This window comes from Tachypleus tridentatus, chromosome 1 (assembly GCF_004210375.1).
Source record: "Tachypleus tridentatus isolate NWPU-2018 chromosome 1, ASM421037v1, whole genome shotgun sequence".
NCBI lineage: Eukaryota > Metazoa > Arthropoda > Merostomata > Xiphosura > Limulidae > Tachypleus > Tachypleus tridentatus.
In genome coordinates this window covers 127,040,539-127,058,471 of record NC_134825.1, presented here as the reverse complement: position 1 = coordinate 127,058,471, position 17,933 = coordinate 127,040,539, and the positions used below count along the sequence as shown (strand labels likewise).

At 28.8% G+C, this 17,933-nt stretch overlaps 1 protein-coding gene across 7 annotated transcripts in view; it reads right to left on the bottom strand.

Moving 5' to 3' along the window:
• The window catches only part of LOC143223007 (putative ATP-dependent RNA helicase Pl10), a 67,502-nt gene that overhangs the window by 23,039 nt on the left and 26,530 nt on the right, over window positions 1-17,933 (bottom strand). For 4 of the 7 annotated variants that reach the window (XM_076450391.1, XM_076450402.1, XM_076450360.1 and 1 more), the window contains 5 exons: window positions 13,402-13,504; window positions 12,750-12,920; window positions 9,630-9,729; window positions 9,102-9,237; window positions 6,266-6,345 (listed from right to left, as the gene is read on the bottom strand). In XM_076450391.1, the coding sequence (XP_076306506.1) occupies window positions 6,266-6,345; window positions 9,102-9,237; window positions 9,630-9,729; window positions 12,750-12,920; window positions 13,402-13,504 (590 nt within the window). Of the gene's footprint in view, window positions 1-6,265; window positions 6,346-9,101; window positions 9,238-9,629; window positions 9,730-12,749; window positions 12,921-13,401; window positions 13,505-17,114; window positions 17,163-17,933 lie in introns of all 7 variants that reach the window. The other 3 variants (XM_076450375.1, XM_076450370.1, XM_076450353.1) reach the window with 1 other exon arrangement.

Sequence of the window (17,933 nt, the reverse complement as noted above, 5' to 3'; positions counted from 1 at the left end):
GTTACACTATCAAATTACACTATGCACAAGCTACTCATAAGTGTAACCCAACAAAAATTTCATTGTTATTATTAATTTTACCTAATCTAAAGTAATATAAAATTTCTTATTTTTACATTTTATTTACTTTTCTAATAATTAATAAAGAATAGCATGAAAAACATGAAAAAAGTACTTAAAAGGGTCTTTTTTTTTGCTGTTGACTGTCAATGATACTTAACCCTATTTTATACTAAACTAGTACAGAAATAAATAATTTTATTTAATTAAGTAATGGACCAAAGAACAAAATAATAATGCACAAAAAACAATCTCTACTAACAATTTTTATGGTTTTCTAACTGGGCAACAATATATTTTAAAACATCATCTAAGCTCCTTGATGTGCTTATTATGGATTAAACATGAACTGAATGCAGGAATGAAAATTCTCTTTACACAAAATAATGTAATGTGATATGTCATTTGACACATTAAAACCTTGGTTCTTATTGGTTATAAATAATATAGTATTAAATGTCAGATAAAGCTAAATATTGGCAGCTTCTAAGAGAGAGTGCATGTTTTCTTATGGCAAAGCCACATCTGGCTATCTGCTGAATCCACCAAAGGGAATTGAACCCCGATTTTATTGCTGTAAATCCATAGACTTACCCGTGTACCAAAGGGGGAAGCTTATAGAAGAACATGACACATGGGATTTGATTTTATTGCTTATGGTTCTGTAACCAAACAAGATCAACGGCTACAAAAATGTTTTCCTTGAGTGATGAGATTATAATGAATAATTCACACTAAATTTCAATTTCACACTTCTTGGAGGGGTAAGTAAATTATAACTGAAAGGATGCCTACAGAGCATATGTCAATTCTCACACAATTTTTTTTTTTTTTTAATATTGTCTTATAAAAGTCAGAAGTTAAAACTTGTATACTACTAAAATATGGATTAACTATGTTTTTATGAAAAGACAGAACAATAATTAAATATTGAAAGTAACTCAATAAAACTTCATGACAATTGGAAAAAAAGATGTTTGTGAAGAGAAGGTTAAAGTGTAACTGACACTCAGTACTGTTAATTATCTTAACACGACTTTCTTGTACTGATTAAAATTAAAAATGTATACACACTTTAATCCATATTAAGTTATAAATACATTATCTTAAATTAGATCTGTTAGGATACTTTAAGATACATTATCAACCCCAAGTTTATAAGAATGTTTCTCTTTAAGGCTGAAGATGGTACATTTATAACAAATCAAAATGCTTAATAAAATTATTAAAAGGTACAAACATGTTTATATTTCACTGGGAAATTCTGTCCTTAAATATTCACTAATATAGTATGTTAGTCTTTTTTCTATGCCTCTGGACAAAATCTTTCAACCATCATTTTGGTTTTAGGTAATTTATGCATATGAGAGGACATTCAACAAGAGAATAACTGGATAACACTTGTTGATGTAAGTTCCTTTTTCTTGCCTTTATTTCCAGCTGAACAATGGATGTACATTGAATTCACTTTTTCTATTTTGTGAATGATGACAACTAGAAATTTTATTTACTTAAAAACTGCAAAAACATTTGTGGAACTAGATCTCATGGAACAATTATTAGAACAGAAATCAGTATGATATTAGCTTTACAAAGTTTTATCAAAAAAGTATCAAAGAAACCAGTTGATAAGTTTGAGACAAAAAAAGTTAACAGAAAAAAGGTGAGAAAAAGAAGAATCAGTTGACAAAAAGTGATTTCAGCTACTAGAAGTGGATAGTTTTAGTAGTTTCACTGTTAAAAAATTATCCAAAATGGAATATCAAATAACAGAAAAATATATTCAACAGAATGCTAAATATACTGATAAGTCATGGTATTTGATTCAAATTTAAAAACCCAGATTCATTTTATTCTGTTTGAAAAAAACTGAAGTCCCAGAAATTGATTTCTTTCAGTACAGCCTCTGCCAACCAAAGGAAGCTGAGTTAGATCAGAGATTTCAGAAGAGCAAATTCTGACCATTACGTCATGTTTCATGAATCATGATACTTCCAAGGGAATTCACACAGAGTAAAGCTACAGCTCCTGTAAGGAGAGAATGGTTATCTTTCTCATCACATGCTCATTCTGTGTTAATGACATCTAATTCGTGTTTGAAAATATAAACTATAAGCAAACACTAGAAGGATGAGAAACCACAACAGTGTAAAAACAGTTGAACACTTACATGGATGCTACCTTACTGCAATGGATTTTTTGGGCTACTCAAATAAAGTACAGTTTTTACTGAATGTGCAAAATTAGTTTTTTTTTTTTTGTCATTGAAGATAATTTGAACCATGAAATTTTCTGGTGCTTCTGCTATTGCAGAACATTTAAAAAGCTGTGCATGAAAAGAATGCAACACATCCAAAAGAACACACATTATGTTTCCTAAAAACAGGAATAAATGCTACCTATGAATGGTTATCAGTGAGAAAAATATTTAAAAAAGAGTATGTGAACTTCATTAAGGCTTATTCCAAGACTGGCAGGATTATCACTGTCTAGTGTTAGTTTATGTCTCTTACCAGTCAATCCTTTAATTTCATGTCAATCTGAATCATAACCTGCTTTTTCAGATATCTACAAAATATATAAAATTATTGTGATATAAACAGTTGGCTGAATCAAATTCGAATACTGCTTCTCTAAACTGAAGTTGATAAGACCTGTTTGTGTTTCACTATGTCATCTGCACAGCTAGCCCTGTCAATAATGATTGCTCTCAAATGAATTCTAATAAAACTCTCAAGAAATGTATTGCAGTTCAATAATTACCCATTTCACATCTTCCTTCTGTAGAAGGTACTACCTATACTGATCTCCATTTTCAGAGAGTATGTCAAGGGTTTACTAAATTTTTTGTTTTATTTTCCTTTGAACTGTGTCTAACTAATGATCTTGCAAAGCAGCTCCTGTCACCATATCATATAGCATAAAAATTATCATTATAAAGGACAAACATCTTAATCTTCTACATCTTAATATTAGCTTGTTTCTAAGTTAAGCACAGAGCTATACAATGCACTATCTGTGTTCTGCCCCCAAGGATATCAAAACCCAGTTTGGGGCTGCAGTCATACTGCTGTACCACTGGGCTGCCTTAGTATTGGCATTCTAATGTTTCATATAATACAGTGACATTTCAGCTACCATACATTGCATATAGATCTATATGAAATTACTAAATTTCAGTTGTTTTTCTTGAAATGTAGAACAGTACTTGAAAAATATACATAAAACAATGATCTCTACTACTTATGATGTACATGTAGAATTAGAAAAATAATTTTTGTAGGTTTTAAATACATACTTTGGAATAATAATAATAATAAAAAAAAAATCAAATTACTATACCAATACCAACAAAATTCCATTGTAATTTATCAAGTTTCTTAAGCTGTATTTGGGTTTCATTTCTGATCGTAACATCGTCATTATCATCAACTTTTAAGGTCTCCAATGGTTCTAATGGCATAATCCACAAATACTTTAAGAAGGCTGACAGGACTACATATTTCAAAATGAGTGCTTTTGCATGTTTATAAACATGTATTTAGGCAAACAAGTATTATCAAAACAGGCAAATATGGTCAGTATCACCATGGTGGGTTCACTAAATCATTAAGTATGGTGGTACTTAACAACAAGGATTGTGATAAAACAATAGGATGGCCATTAAAATCTTCCATTTTATACCAATTTTAAATTGTTAGTATATTAACAATTACTATTTCACTTTATTAGCTGAGCAAAACTAAAGCTTACTGTATTTATAAAGGTGCTGAGTAACCCCACACGTTTATGAAGTGAATCATATTTTTATTATTTTCACAAATTTTCATCTCAGCAGCTTTTCCAAACAAGTGTATCAAAGAAATGACACACATATCTATGTTTCGTTTACTGAATTCTTCTGTTTGGAGCCCCAATAGTTCCTTTCTTATAAACACACATAGACATCTAATATACATAAAATAGATGACACGATACTTTGGGCATATAATTAGATCTGACTGAGGATAGGTTGGTAGAAATTCTTAGTAGTAATAAGATCCTATCAGGTATATGCATGGCCCATGCTTGGTGTTGCTGTTGCACAAAAACACAACTAATCAAATGGAAATAAACAAGTATAAGAAACATTTTGTATATATATGTAACATAACTAGCTATAGTTACACAAATAGTTTTAATACTGCAAAGCATACTGAAAGAAGTAAAGAACTACAAAAGCTGTGTTACTTAAAATTAATTTTTTTAGCCCTACTTTGGCTCAGACTAGGATAAATACAGTGATCTGCCAACATAAAATGTAGAATATTTCTAGTCTGCAGTATTTGTAGTTTGAATTTCTGATTTGTTGAAAACTATAGACTATTTTATGATGCCAATGATATAATATGAGCAAAAGCAGACAATGATATACCATATGGCACAAAAACTGATATTTAGAAATATCTTTAAATATTAGCTTTTTATTTAAGAAATTAAATTATGTATAATACTACTACTTGATTACAAATTTACTGGCATGTATTCATAAAATAGTAGTTTGATAAAAGTTTGAATGTTAGCCTACAGAACATGTAATGTTCCCTTTGACCACTACCCGTAAGGTAATTGAAATGTGAATTTGTTTTACAAAGTAGTGGTGTTCTAGAGCTAATGCAATTGTGTTTTTCTAAAGGCTAATTTTATACTATTCAATATAGTAATGTGAGAGCAGCATGTGCTAAATAATTCACAACTTCTAACGCATTATTATTAGTAGTCAGACAAGACATGGTTCATAGATCAATAAGTTTAAATAATGTACACTTTTATGAGATTTAAACGATTACAAATAACAATAAACATCTGATTTACTGTTACAATTTGAAGTCATTATAGAACAAAGGAATGGTAATTTAGATTTCCTAGTTTGTTTTATGGTGGTTACAAGGTCAGTGAAATCAACCAACCCCATATGCAATTAAGGTGGAGAAACAAAAATACAATACAGTTTTTGTGTTTAAAAAAAGTTTGTTATTTAAAAGTTGACAGAAATCATTAAAATGTAATCTGATAATTTTCCAACAAAGTACAGTAATTTTTATTTTAAAATTAAAACCATTTTACATGTTGGATAGTCAACATTCTGAATATAAAAATTTATGAACAAATCTTTAATTAAAAAGTCTTAATACTGAATTTAACAACCAGATATTTTGTGTGTATGAAAGCCTTGTGATGTTTACTTCTAGTACATAAAATTTCATGAAGATTCACACACACTACCAAACGTTATAGTACGACAACTCTCATGGTTTCTTTGATGGTTATGGGAAGAAGGTCATGGTCAAACAGTTAGAGGTTTGGAAAGGCTTTCCAAAGTTCAATATACAATATTGAATTATACCTAAATTCTGGTTAATGTCTTATATGCAAGTCTTCATTTTATTATCTTGAGTCTTATAATTTCTATAATTTTAAAATTTATAATCAGTGGTGCAAGAAAACAAACTGTAATATTTTGTACAAGTGCAACTTCTCACCTTCCAGCTATTCCTATAGATATTCCTATATCTACCAGTGGAAAATCTTGATAAAATCTATTTCACTGACACCACAAAGTTTAGTCAAGACTTTGTAAATTCCATCAAGCTGATTTGATTTAATGAACTCAACCTTCAGATTCAAGTATTTTCCTACCATTCTCTACTTGGTTTCTGATTTTAAAATTATAATGTAGTTGTTTAATGCCATTATATTTCCAACTTGGCTGCAACTAGGTATGAAATGCAAAAGTAATTCGTTTGTTAAAATGTAACCGTTTTTCTTTTCTAAGGACAAAGCTACACAGTGGGTTCTGTGCTGTATCCATCACATGTACCAAAACCTAGTTTTACTATTACAAGTCTTTAGTCTCACTGCTAACTTACAGGGGGGGGCTAAAAATAGTGTGAACAAACAGTAAATTACATATATGATTTTCAAAAATAATTTCTTGTTTATTTATACAAGTTTTTTAAAAAGGTTTTTATATCATAAAATTAATGTTTTCAGAAAATTTTCAACACCTTTATTTTTTAAAATAATCCACAATTTGATTTTACTTGTAAAGGAGTAACTACACAACTCTATGTCAGAAATTAGAAAAGAAGCAATTCCAAACTAAAATTAAAAAGCAATTTATAATCATGAAAGAAATTTCTACTAATTATAAAAACAAACATACTTCTGGTAAATCTTTTGGTGGTCCATTTTCATATATGTGATTTAGAATGGGAACCAAAAATGCTGCAGTTTTCCCAGAACCTATTACATGTAAAAAGAAAGAACAATGCAATAACATTACAAAAAAGGCATAGAAATACCACATAGGATCCTTACTTGGTAATATTTTTAAATATTTAATTATACAAACTGATAAAAGAATAGTCTTACTGACAACTCAGAAATAATACAACTTTCTTGAAAAGAAATAAAATTCTTGGATAACCTTGAAAAAAAAATCATCTGTGAATGAAATGGGTAAAGGACAAAGATGCTTATAGTCTTTGCCTTGGGGTCTATCCAAACAGCACTATTCACTAAAACGTTATGGGTTAAGAAAGTTTCTATAATTTAAACATACACACAATCTAATAATATTTAATTTCTTCAGAAAAAAGAAAACTTATCATCCAGAAAAGTTTCTCAAAGATAATCTTTGGACTTAAATATTATAGACTGTACTGCATAGTGCTTAGCTCCATTAAAAAAAGGCAAACAGTTTCAAACATTTAAATATTTAAAATTTTATTTCTGAAAGCTATCAATCATGTTTTTTTCCAATTTCAAGTTTTAAATTCTTTTAAGCTAATAATATCACAGAAAAATAATAAACATTTGAATCAAAGTACCATACACAGAAGGACACCTTAATACAAATTACTCTAGAGCACTGTTTCTCAATCATTAGTACACAAACCAGCAATGGTCCATCACAACCTTACCAGTCTGCAGGATTTCAATGAAACAAATAAAAACTGACCAAATATTTATATGTTTATATATGCTTTTTTTATGTATTTGCACATCAGCATTCACAACAATTTAAAAAAAAAGCAAGCTAGTCTCTGGTACTGTAAGTTTTAAAGTGCTGTTCTAGAGTAAACATTATATAAAAAAGTTTGTTTTTTCAAAGTGAATTGCTTGTGACATTTTAAACATTCAGAAATTGTACTTTCATAATTTTATTTAAAGATCTGTTAATCTCCATTTAGTTCCTTATTCACTTTAACTCTCTCTATATGGACTCAAGTCAAATGGACCAGCCAAGTGAACAATTTGTATTCAATATAGCTCTGATAATACAACTTAGTAAAGTAAGTGTACCTTCACAAAAATTTGGCAGACTTTCAGTGTTTTAGTGTTTTACACACAAAAAAGTATCACAATTTTCGTAAAGTATTGATATCGATTTGACTGTGAATGTGTGAATATATGTATACATTATTTCTACTAGTCCAAGTACAAAGCAATTTTCATATTAACATTAAAAGTACTTTTCTCCATCTTAAATACCCCCTCAGTGACATAGCAGTTACGTCTGCAAATTTGTAACACTAAAAATCAGGTTTCAATATCCATGGTAAGTAAGAGCAGAGACAGTCAACAGTGTAGCTTTGTGCTTCACTACAAACACACACACACACACACGTCTCAAAATCTCAAAGTACATTTGAGTAGTCTCTAAACCCTCATAAATACATTTCAATATTTATTTATTCAGTAAAACTATATTTTATCTCTTATGTTCTCTACCCTAACTTTATACAAGCTTGGTCAATTTGACAGACTTCACAACAACTCTAAAGAAATTTAAATCCCCTCCCTTTTTTTTTTTACTAGAATGACTAAATTGTAACTATACATTTACTAATCCTTTTGCAACAAGCTTGATATATTATACACAAGAATTTATACTATAATATATGATACATTACATGTACATTCATTAAATTTGGTAAGCTTTTTGTAAAGATTGCAGGTTTTTTGTACACAAAAACCATTTTTAGATGAAGTATTTTTTACTAAAGATTTACATATGAAAATACTATTTCTTTATTAGTCTGAGGATGAAATGATTTTCATGTTATGACTAAAAAACTATTTTTTGTCCCCAAAATCTCCAAAACCCCATAAAAACGTTTCAAATGTTTGTTTTCAGTAAAACTATTTTTTCTGTTATTTTATCTCACATTCAATAGTTTCTTATCAAAAATTAAGTTTATTTCATTTGTTTAGATTGTTTGAATACATTAAAACAAAAACTGCATTACTCACATCAAGAATTGAGTCATTGAGATATTTTGTCTCCACCTACAATACTAAGTTCCTCACATAACCAAGTTTTTAATATTTGATGTTATAAGAGAAAATTTTAAAAGCATTCAAACATACATCATTCAAAACCAAAACACTTTTGTGAACAAAAATCAGTGTCTCCAGAAACTATAAAAAAAATTACTAGATAATTATTTATTCCTGAGATTCTTAAATTATACTGTAAGTTACTTTCTTATAAAACTATAAACTACTGCTCAAATCACTTTATTATATGTCCATGGTATTTACACAATGTCTGTAGCTATTTCCAAAGATGTGATTCTTTAGTAATTGTTCAGACTACATACTACATCATAAATAAAAGATGGGAACAAACATCTGTAATAACAAGATCAAACACAGAAGAAAAATTGCAACAGTAACAAGCCATGGCTAATTTAACTTTGAAAATATGACAATCTTCAAACAAACAAAAAACATATTTTGAGTTAGGTAGAAACATTCTAAACAAAATAAATGTGTTGTTTACAGGCATAATTCCTAAGAGTTATGCAGAAATTCCAGGTTGAACATTCTCAATTTTGTTCTTTGAAAATTACATTAAATAAACCTAACAAAAAGACAATATTAATTCTGAAATATTTTCAAGTCACACATTGTTGAAATATGATTTGCAAATATATACTTAGCACTTTAAAGGTGCTATTACATAAAATGTTATAATCTAAATGAAATCTTACCTGTTTGAGCACATGCCATTAGGTCCCTTTTTGCAAGGATAATTGGAATGGCATATTTCTGTACAGGTGTGGGCCTTGAGTAACGAGCTAATTCAATATTATTACGAATAATTTCTGTCAAAGAACACTCATCAAACTGAAAAAGAAGTTAGCAGAAAGGAATGGTAAGAAAACTATTATTAGTTCTATTATTCACCTAACAAATAGTTTATAAAAGTTACTTGACTAAATACTTTAACCTTTACTATTAATAGTTAAAAAGAATTTTTTCCTCTCTCAATATTAGTCAAGATCTCAGTAAGTGATGAACTTTTCAGATACATGTTGGTATATCAGATGACCATTAAGAAAAACTGACCTGTTTCATAAAACAGCAAATGAACTAAAGTTAACAACTGTAAAAGTTTAAAACTTTCTCTACAAAAATATAAATCTTTATGAACCTTTCATTATAAGTAGTAAATAGCATGTTTACAAAAACAAATATATAAACAAAATACTCGACTACACAGTAAAAATCAAAATTACCGAACTAATGTGTGAAGGACAATCTTCTCCTGTAGCTTCCACAGGAATATCTTCATACTTATTAAAGTTAATGCCAGTATGACTGTTTCCAAATAGTTGTCTAAAATAATAATAAATGCAGATCAGGGCAGTAAATTTAATAAAAGAACAAAAACTAATGCAACTATGGTACCAATAATATTTCAACTCAGCAATAATAAAAATACAACACCTATTATCAATTACAGTAAAACCTTGATAAACAAACATGTCGAAACAACGAGTACTGCTCTATTAAGAGCAGACTCTTTGAGTCTCTTCTTATTCTATTATTTGTAATCAAAATAAATCTTGAAATGGACATCCTGATATTCCAAAATTAAGGGTAGTGTCTTTAATCTCGTTCTCTAAACTACATGGGTCCTTGATAAAGCTGACAGTTACCTTTGTATGGCTGTACGATATACCACTAAATTTTAAACATCCCATCAGAAGAATGACCAATATTCAAGCACTTGCAATAATTATTGGATTCGCTGTGAACCATATACTGTAATAAAAGTTTTCAAAGTGCAATTTATTTATTTAAGGGAATTCTCATTGTAAACCCTGAAGGATATATGTACATATATATTCCACACTGTGTTCTCAGATCAGGGTTTAAAAGTTAACTTATTTCTGTGCACATGTTTTGTTGCTTTCAAAAGTATCATTACTTACTAAAGTGTCACGTAAACAGTGATGACACAAGCAGCAAATGGTTGCTTTATTTTCAGAGGACTTCTACTTCAGTCATTGACAATGAAATAAACAAAATAAATGTGAAATGTTTAGCAGCTGAAAATCTGAAGTACCTTAAAACCTTGACAAATAATTAAGAAAAAAAAGGGCAGTTAATTCATCCCTTGAGATCTCCTGTTGACAATACATCATATGAATGTGTAACTCACTAACACCCATATCCTGCATACACCAAAAATAATGGGGGTTGGGGGGCTTAAAATTCAGATATTTAGTACAGTCAATATGGAATCCAGCCTTACATGGCCAATTTTTTATGTTAAGAATATCCTGATATAGAGGGCATTTCAATGCAGACAGAAGGGTGCCTTTACTGTTAAGGTTCTACTGTAGTTCATATGCAAAATTAAAGAAACTTTTAGCATGTTTTAATAAAGAATTTTATGTATACAAGGAGTTGCATGAAATACACAATTCATGTAGTGAACATGTAAAAATTAAGAACAATAAAATTTAGAAGTTTAAAATCAAATTCTATAGAGAACTTGGAAAAATTAATAAAAGTCAGTTTTGAACAACCTGTTTTATATTACTTAACCCTCTTGATACAGGTGATAAAAGTAAACATCACAACTTTTTAAAGTTACATTCAAAATTTAATCAAACCACTTTCTTTTCATGGTATACAAATAAACTTGACATAGAAACCCAGTTAATAAAGCAAAGTTTAATAACGTACAAGTTTTAAGTTCTTAATTTTATAATATTTAAAAAACAAATTTCACCCTAGTATGAGAATTGCGACATTTCCTTCAATAGACATTCTCATTCTCTAATTTATTTACTATTCCTACCAAGAAGTACAAAATTTATCAATAAGCTCAGCTGAAATTTTACTTTCTCTTTCTTCATAGTTAAAAATCCAGGAAAATTATAATTGTTAAAAGATATCATTTGCCTTTTGTGTGTCATTATTCTGTATTCTTTGGTGTATCATTTAACTAAATAAAAATTAATATAAAAAATGTAGCATTAAGTTTCATTAACAATCAACAGCAAAAAGATGCAAGTATTAAATTTCTTGTTTTTCATGTGTGTTTAGGTACTAATATTGTAAAGCAACTAGAATTTAAAAATTGAAAGGTTATTTCAATAGGTGAAATCAGCTAACAGAAGACAAAGAAGCATTTTCTACAAAGTTCGCCTTACATAATTCAATAACATAAGAGCTACACATTAAGTTATTTATATAAATAACTTGGGTAGCAGGATTATTAGTTAGACATGAGAAAGTAAAACAATACTACTTAAGTAGAAAATGAAGCAATATACTGTCAAAAGATTAAGCTATTTAAGATAAATGTAGTTTCATGTTACAATCTGAAGTTATTCCAGAGAGAGAGAGAGAAAATGGATAACTTAGTTCTCTCTCTCTTTCTCTTTTGTTTTATGGTGGTTATAAGGTAGATTGATCAACCTTGTGTAGTTGGAGTGGAGAAAATAAAGCTTAAAATATAATTTCATTGAAAATTGAAAAAAACAAGTTTGAAATTTGACAACTTTTGGATAAAGAAAAATATTTATAATCATAACACAAAAATCACTTTGCACTCAAAGCAGACATCTTCACTCCATATATTCATGGAGAAATTTTTAGTAAAAATACTTCATTAAATATTCTAATTTTTGTCTGTAAAAGAATTGTTATACTTACTGAGAGCTTCCAAAATTTTGTGTAACTATACAAAGCATGTTAAAAGTTATAACACAAAAACTCTAAAGATCCAATCAACTGAGTCCATAGTGGGAGAATTAATAGCTGAATTTGTTATGCTTAGTATGTATTTCAAAGTTATGACCCATGTAGTTTATGATACATAAAAATGTTTTTACAATACCTTTATTTAGACAAATATCAGCATTGTGTAAACAAAATTACTATTATGCTAGGAAGAAAAAATTTCTATACATACTACAGCAACTATTATTGGCAAATAACAATCTTTATAAATTGTACAAAAATATTGTGATAAAAGTTGAGAACAAATGACCTCTATACTCCAGATAAATACAAATATATTTTTTATTTATCTGGAGTGTAGTTTATTAATTTTCTATCAAAATGTGTAAATAAATTCCTCTAGTATGCACTACAGACTTTGAAAGACTACAAAAGAATAGGCCATTACAGAAGTTTAAGTAACAATCACATAATATTTTTAAAGTAACAAGGTGAAATATGTTGTGAAAACATTTCAGGATTTCATCATCATAGTGCCCTTTCAAGCATAAACAAGAAGTTGTATTCTTGAAGTTTGATGTCATTTATTTACAAATATGAAGCACCAATGAAAAGCAAAAGACTTCAGCATAATTATTAACAATACATTTAATAAAAACCTTTCTGTGTAATCATCTCTAGGCAAGGGCCGACTCCAATCAGTGTCATCAAAGTCATTCCTACGAATACCACCATTCCTCCTGTCCCATGTGCCTCCTCCATATACTCCACTTCGATCATCACGACCTCCAAATTTCTGGACACTTTCTGGGTCACGCCAATTGCGGTCACTGAAAAAATTATGATTATGAAATTGCCCTAGTAGGGGTTTACTTAAATTACCAAAATTATACTAAAAACTTCATTTACAAAAGTATTATACATAAAGATAACAAAATTACATTCTGCCAAGATAATCTGCAAGATATTTCAAATTTGCAATATACCATATATCCATACCATGAATTTCCAAACAATTTCCAGAATACAATAATTTTGTCATTTTTCATGAACAAAAATGTGCTGTGGTTTTAAATAAAGCAAAACATTTTTTTTCTGATAAACAGAATGTTGTACCTAATAGCGTACTCAAAACTAATACAACATTCTGATTATTTCTTGGTATTCTAACAGTAACAACACAGGTTTGAATGGAAGGGGTTTCTGAGGGCTAACACTGACAACACTGAAATGAGGATGAATGGTAATTTATCTTGGTTTAATATTAATTTATATGCAAAAAACCAAATATGTACTTGGATATATACTTACTAGTCTCCACGTCGTGGAGGTAATGCTGCACCACGATTATCCCCATTTTGTCTTCTCGTTCTGTTTCCAAAGTTTGTAAAATCACCACGCCCTCTACTTCCACCTGACAAAAAAAAAAAGCTTGAACATAAAGCCAAAAGCGAACTTTTCTCCTTATTTCCTAACAGTTACTGACAGTTTCAAATCCTTTGTCTTATTTTGAATGCTTGGCATTTAAGGTCCAATCATTATGCATTCTCACAGTTATATGCACAAATCAAATAGAAAATAACTGAGAAATTCAAGTTTTAATTTACTAAATATGGAACAATTTTAGAAAAAGTTTACATGAGTCTGACCATTTTAGACAAGTTTTACTTTTTACTGGCATGTTTGTACAATAAATGTTTCACTATCATTAAGTTCAATCTTTTCACAACAGATCATGGGTCAAAGGCCATGTAATTATGTTTATTCATTTGCATTCAAAAACTTTATTGAACTATTTTATGAATTTATGCCAATAAGTCTGGAATTAAATTGTAGATAATTCAAATTTCAATGTTATACACGAGTTAGTTTCTTAATTTAAAAGTGAATATTAAAAGAACACATTTAAATATAGATTTTAGTGAGTGGCTTGGTACAATAAATGCAGCAGTGTTTAAAATTAGATGTTTGTGATGTTAAAATACTAAGTTATAGTTTGATACAAATTCGAACTAAAATTACCAATATTATCAAACTAGATAATAAAATAAGAACTTCATATTGTTTTATTTTACTTAGATATTACTTATGTACTTAAATATAGTGGCTCAATTCACTTTTATATTTTGAAATGGTACCTTATATACTCTTATTAGAGTACACGACACGAATAACCAATCGAAAGCTCAGAATATCCCCAGAGTGCTTTTCTCAGGCATTTTATTCTGTCAAAAGGCTACCCCATTCTTTCGAACCAAGGTTTCATGAAGGAAGGTTGTGCCTTTAGTCTGCTCGAAGTTTCATATTTTTTAAAATATAAATACATTACTAAGCTTAATGAATTATAGTGGAATTTATTATATTAGTATGATTATTTACTTTTTGTTATTATTATTCCACTGTATATATAAAACCTAAAAAGAAAAATGTTGATATCCTCCATGTGTGAAATTTTAAAGAGTTAGCAACTTATGTCCAGCAGCATCTGAGTTAAAAGGTCCTAGTAAGAAGAGATAATTGTTTGCTTTACTTCTAGATTTATTGTGCTATATTTTAAGAAAAATAAGTTTCATAAGTTACTTCTGAATAGTAATAATCTATATAGATGTATAATAACTGAAATGTGACTATATATTACAAAATTATATTCCAATAAAAACACAGCCAAGACAGGGAAAACTGAAGGTCAGTCTTATATTACTGAATACATAATGAGTGCATGTGCACTACATCAATGCAAGTTATGTAATGTTAGGTAGGTCATTATGATAAAAAATATATATCTGCATTAATAACATTATGAGACTTAAGCTACTTAGACTAAATATTTGTATTTTTGTGTTATGATATGTGGTCATTCTAGAACAAAACAAAACATTATTTTATGATGATTACAAGGTTGGTCTAGTGACAGACTCAATACAGTTAGAGTATAGCAAATAACAAAATATAAAGTCTTACTCAAAACAAATATTTGAAATGTATTTAGGAAGTCTGAGATTACACAAATAATATTTGAGATTTTTGGGATGAAGAACAGTTTTCCCAATTATAACATGAAGTCAATTTGCATTCAGACTAGTAACAAAACAATATTTTCACAAATAAATCTTTAGTAAAAATATTTCATTAAAAAGATGATTTTTTGTGTACCAAAAATGTTGTAATCTCTACTAAAATTATACCAACTTTTGTGAAGATGTACATAATATATCAAAAGTTATAGTGCAAATACTTAACATGTGCAAATGTACAGATGAACCTGTGTATATTATACCAAGCCCATAGTGAAAGGGTTAATCACTAAATATGATAATGGTGAGTCCAAGCATTCAAATCAACAAGGAGAACACTGCCAAACTGGATGGTGCTAAGTTTAAGTACCTTTCAAAAAATAAAATCAAGTTTTGCATCTGACCAAATAAATATAATTTACTCTTTAGCACAATGCTACAAAAAAGGTTATCTATGCTGTGCTTACCATGGGTATTGAAAATTAGTTTCCAGCATTACAGCCAACCCACTGGACAGCATAAACTTTTAAAGAAATCACATAACACATTTTAAAACTAGGCTTTTTTTATTTAATAAGAAAATATTCACATCATACACAGACATCAAGTTAGTTTAAAATGTTTTACAACACATTTTTAAATACAGGGCCTGATTCACTCATGTTAGCAACCACAAACAAACAAGACAAAATTTTAATAAGCTCTAACTTTTAATTTCAAAAAGAATTATTCAACAAAATTCTAATTCTTCATTTTCGTGTACCAGTTCATCCTTTGCTCTTTGAATTATTTTTAGATTATTGTCTCCCATTAATGTTCTCACTACAGGCTCAGTCAGTTTGACCTACAAATTAACCTTTAGGGTTTCCATATTTATAACTTCTAATATGTTAAGTATATTTGAACAAGAATTAAGTCATTTGTAGACAAAAAATCAGAACTTTTAATGAAGTATTTTCACAATAATTTTCTCCATAAAATATATGGAATAACATGAGAATATTAAAAATACTTTTCTTCATTTGAAAATTCTCAAATTTTCATTTACATAATCCCTAAAACCTCCAAAATTAATTTCATGCTCATTTTTTCCACTTATTTTATCTATCATCTTCTTTACCCTAACTCTGTATGTTCAACCTCAAAACCACCAAAAAATAATGGAAATAAATTTAAATTGCTTCACTCTCTCTAGAATGGCTTCAATCTACTATAAAACTAAATTTATCTTAAACAGCTTTAAGCTTTTCACAGTATACATCTGTTTATACTTATATTTTATTGTTCTTAAACTTTGTAAATTACATGGCAAACAGAGTTCATAATATCCTAACAGATCACATAACACATGAACTTACCATGAAACTGCTTAGAAGCATAGCTTGTGGAAATTATTTAAAATAGTCTAAGCTTATCTATCCTAAAAAAAATTCTTTTACAGTTACATTCATAATAAACTTAAAGAATATACAAAAAACAAAAAATACAGTACTTACCTGAATCTCTCTTTTTTTTTTTGCTTTCAACTGTCATTGAAACTTATTCCTACTTTTCTTTTTATACTGATGGTAATACTACATTAAATGTTTTTTATTTAATCAAATAATGCAGTCATGCACTTAAGAACACAGTGTAATAAAACTCAAAGAGCATACAATGTCTCATAACTAACAAATTTTTTTGGCTTTCTACAAGATCCTTTAAAAATTCAGCTAAACTCAATGTGTTTTCCATGGTAAAGTTTGAACTGATAGAAAAATACAGTTCTCTACATGGAAAACAATGTTGTATAACATGTCCCTTGATAGATTGAAATGTTGGATTTTTCTTGGTTATAAAATAATATAGTGCTAAACATCAGAGAGAATTACTGGCAATTTATGAAAGAGTCAGGTGAGCATGTCAAGACAGGTCTAATTGTCTATTTCATAGCTTTGTAACCAAATAAGATTAAAGGCTATAAAATTATGCTGTGCCTGAGTGATAAAAACATTATAATGAGTAGTTTACCTTTAAATTTTGTACTTTTTTGGATAGATGGAACATTGCCAAAGGAGTCTGAAAAATATTCAAATCTAGTAAAAAAAAAATACAATGTTGAAATATGCTAAGAATTAAAATACCACATTACAAAGTCTCTCCAAAAGTAAAGTTACTGCTTTTTCTAACATTATTTTTACTTTAACTAATTAATGTGCAATCATTTGACTGGATTTATACAAATTCTACACTTGAGCTCACACACTAAACTTTATATTTTTCCTTGCAAGATGTATTTTTCAACTGCAAGATAAAAACTTCAATAATGCAAGAACCTTTAATTTTTTATTACAGAACTTTGTAGTTATTAAGTCTTAAATGAAATGAACTTCTTAAAAGGTAAAAAATTCAATTAATATTTTGTTGCATTACAATCTGTTAAAAATACCAATCACCCACTTTAGTTACACAACTGGTATACTTTTAGTCTCAAGTTATTTCCTTTATATTTAGCACTGTTAAGACTGTTTAAGCACTAAGTTTAAACCAAATTTCAAACCTTTAATGGAATTACTTAAACTTGCTATGTAAAATATACAGTGGCTGTTTGTAAGAATCAACTATAGCAGAAAAAAAAAAGAAAAGAGGCAGTCATTTTGAAGACAAGCACAAATTGAACCATAAGAAATCTTCATGCACAAGGTTACAGTGAACTTACACATACCTCTCTGCTGAGTAGAACATTTCTATGATTATTTCTTTCCTTGGAAGCACACCAAAGAATGTCCCATGTCAATAGGGACCAATTAAGACTACACTTTGTGTCCTTGGATGACAGACTAATACATA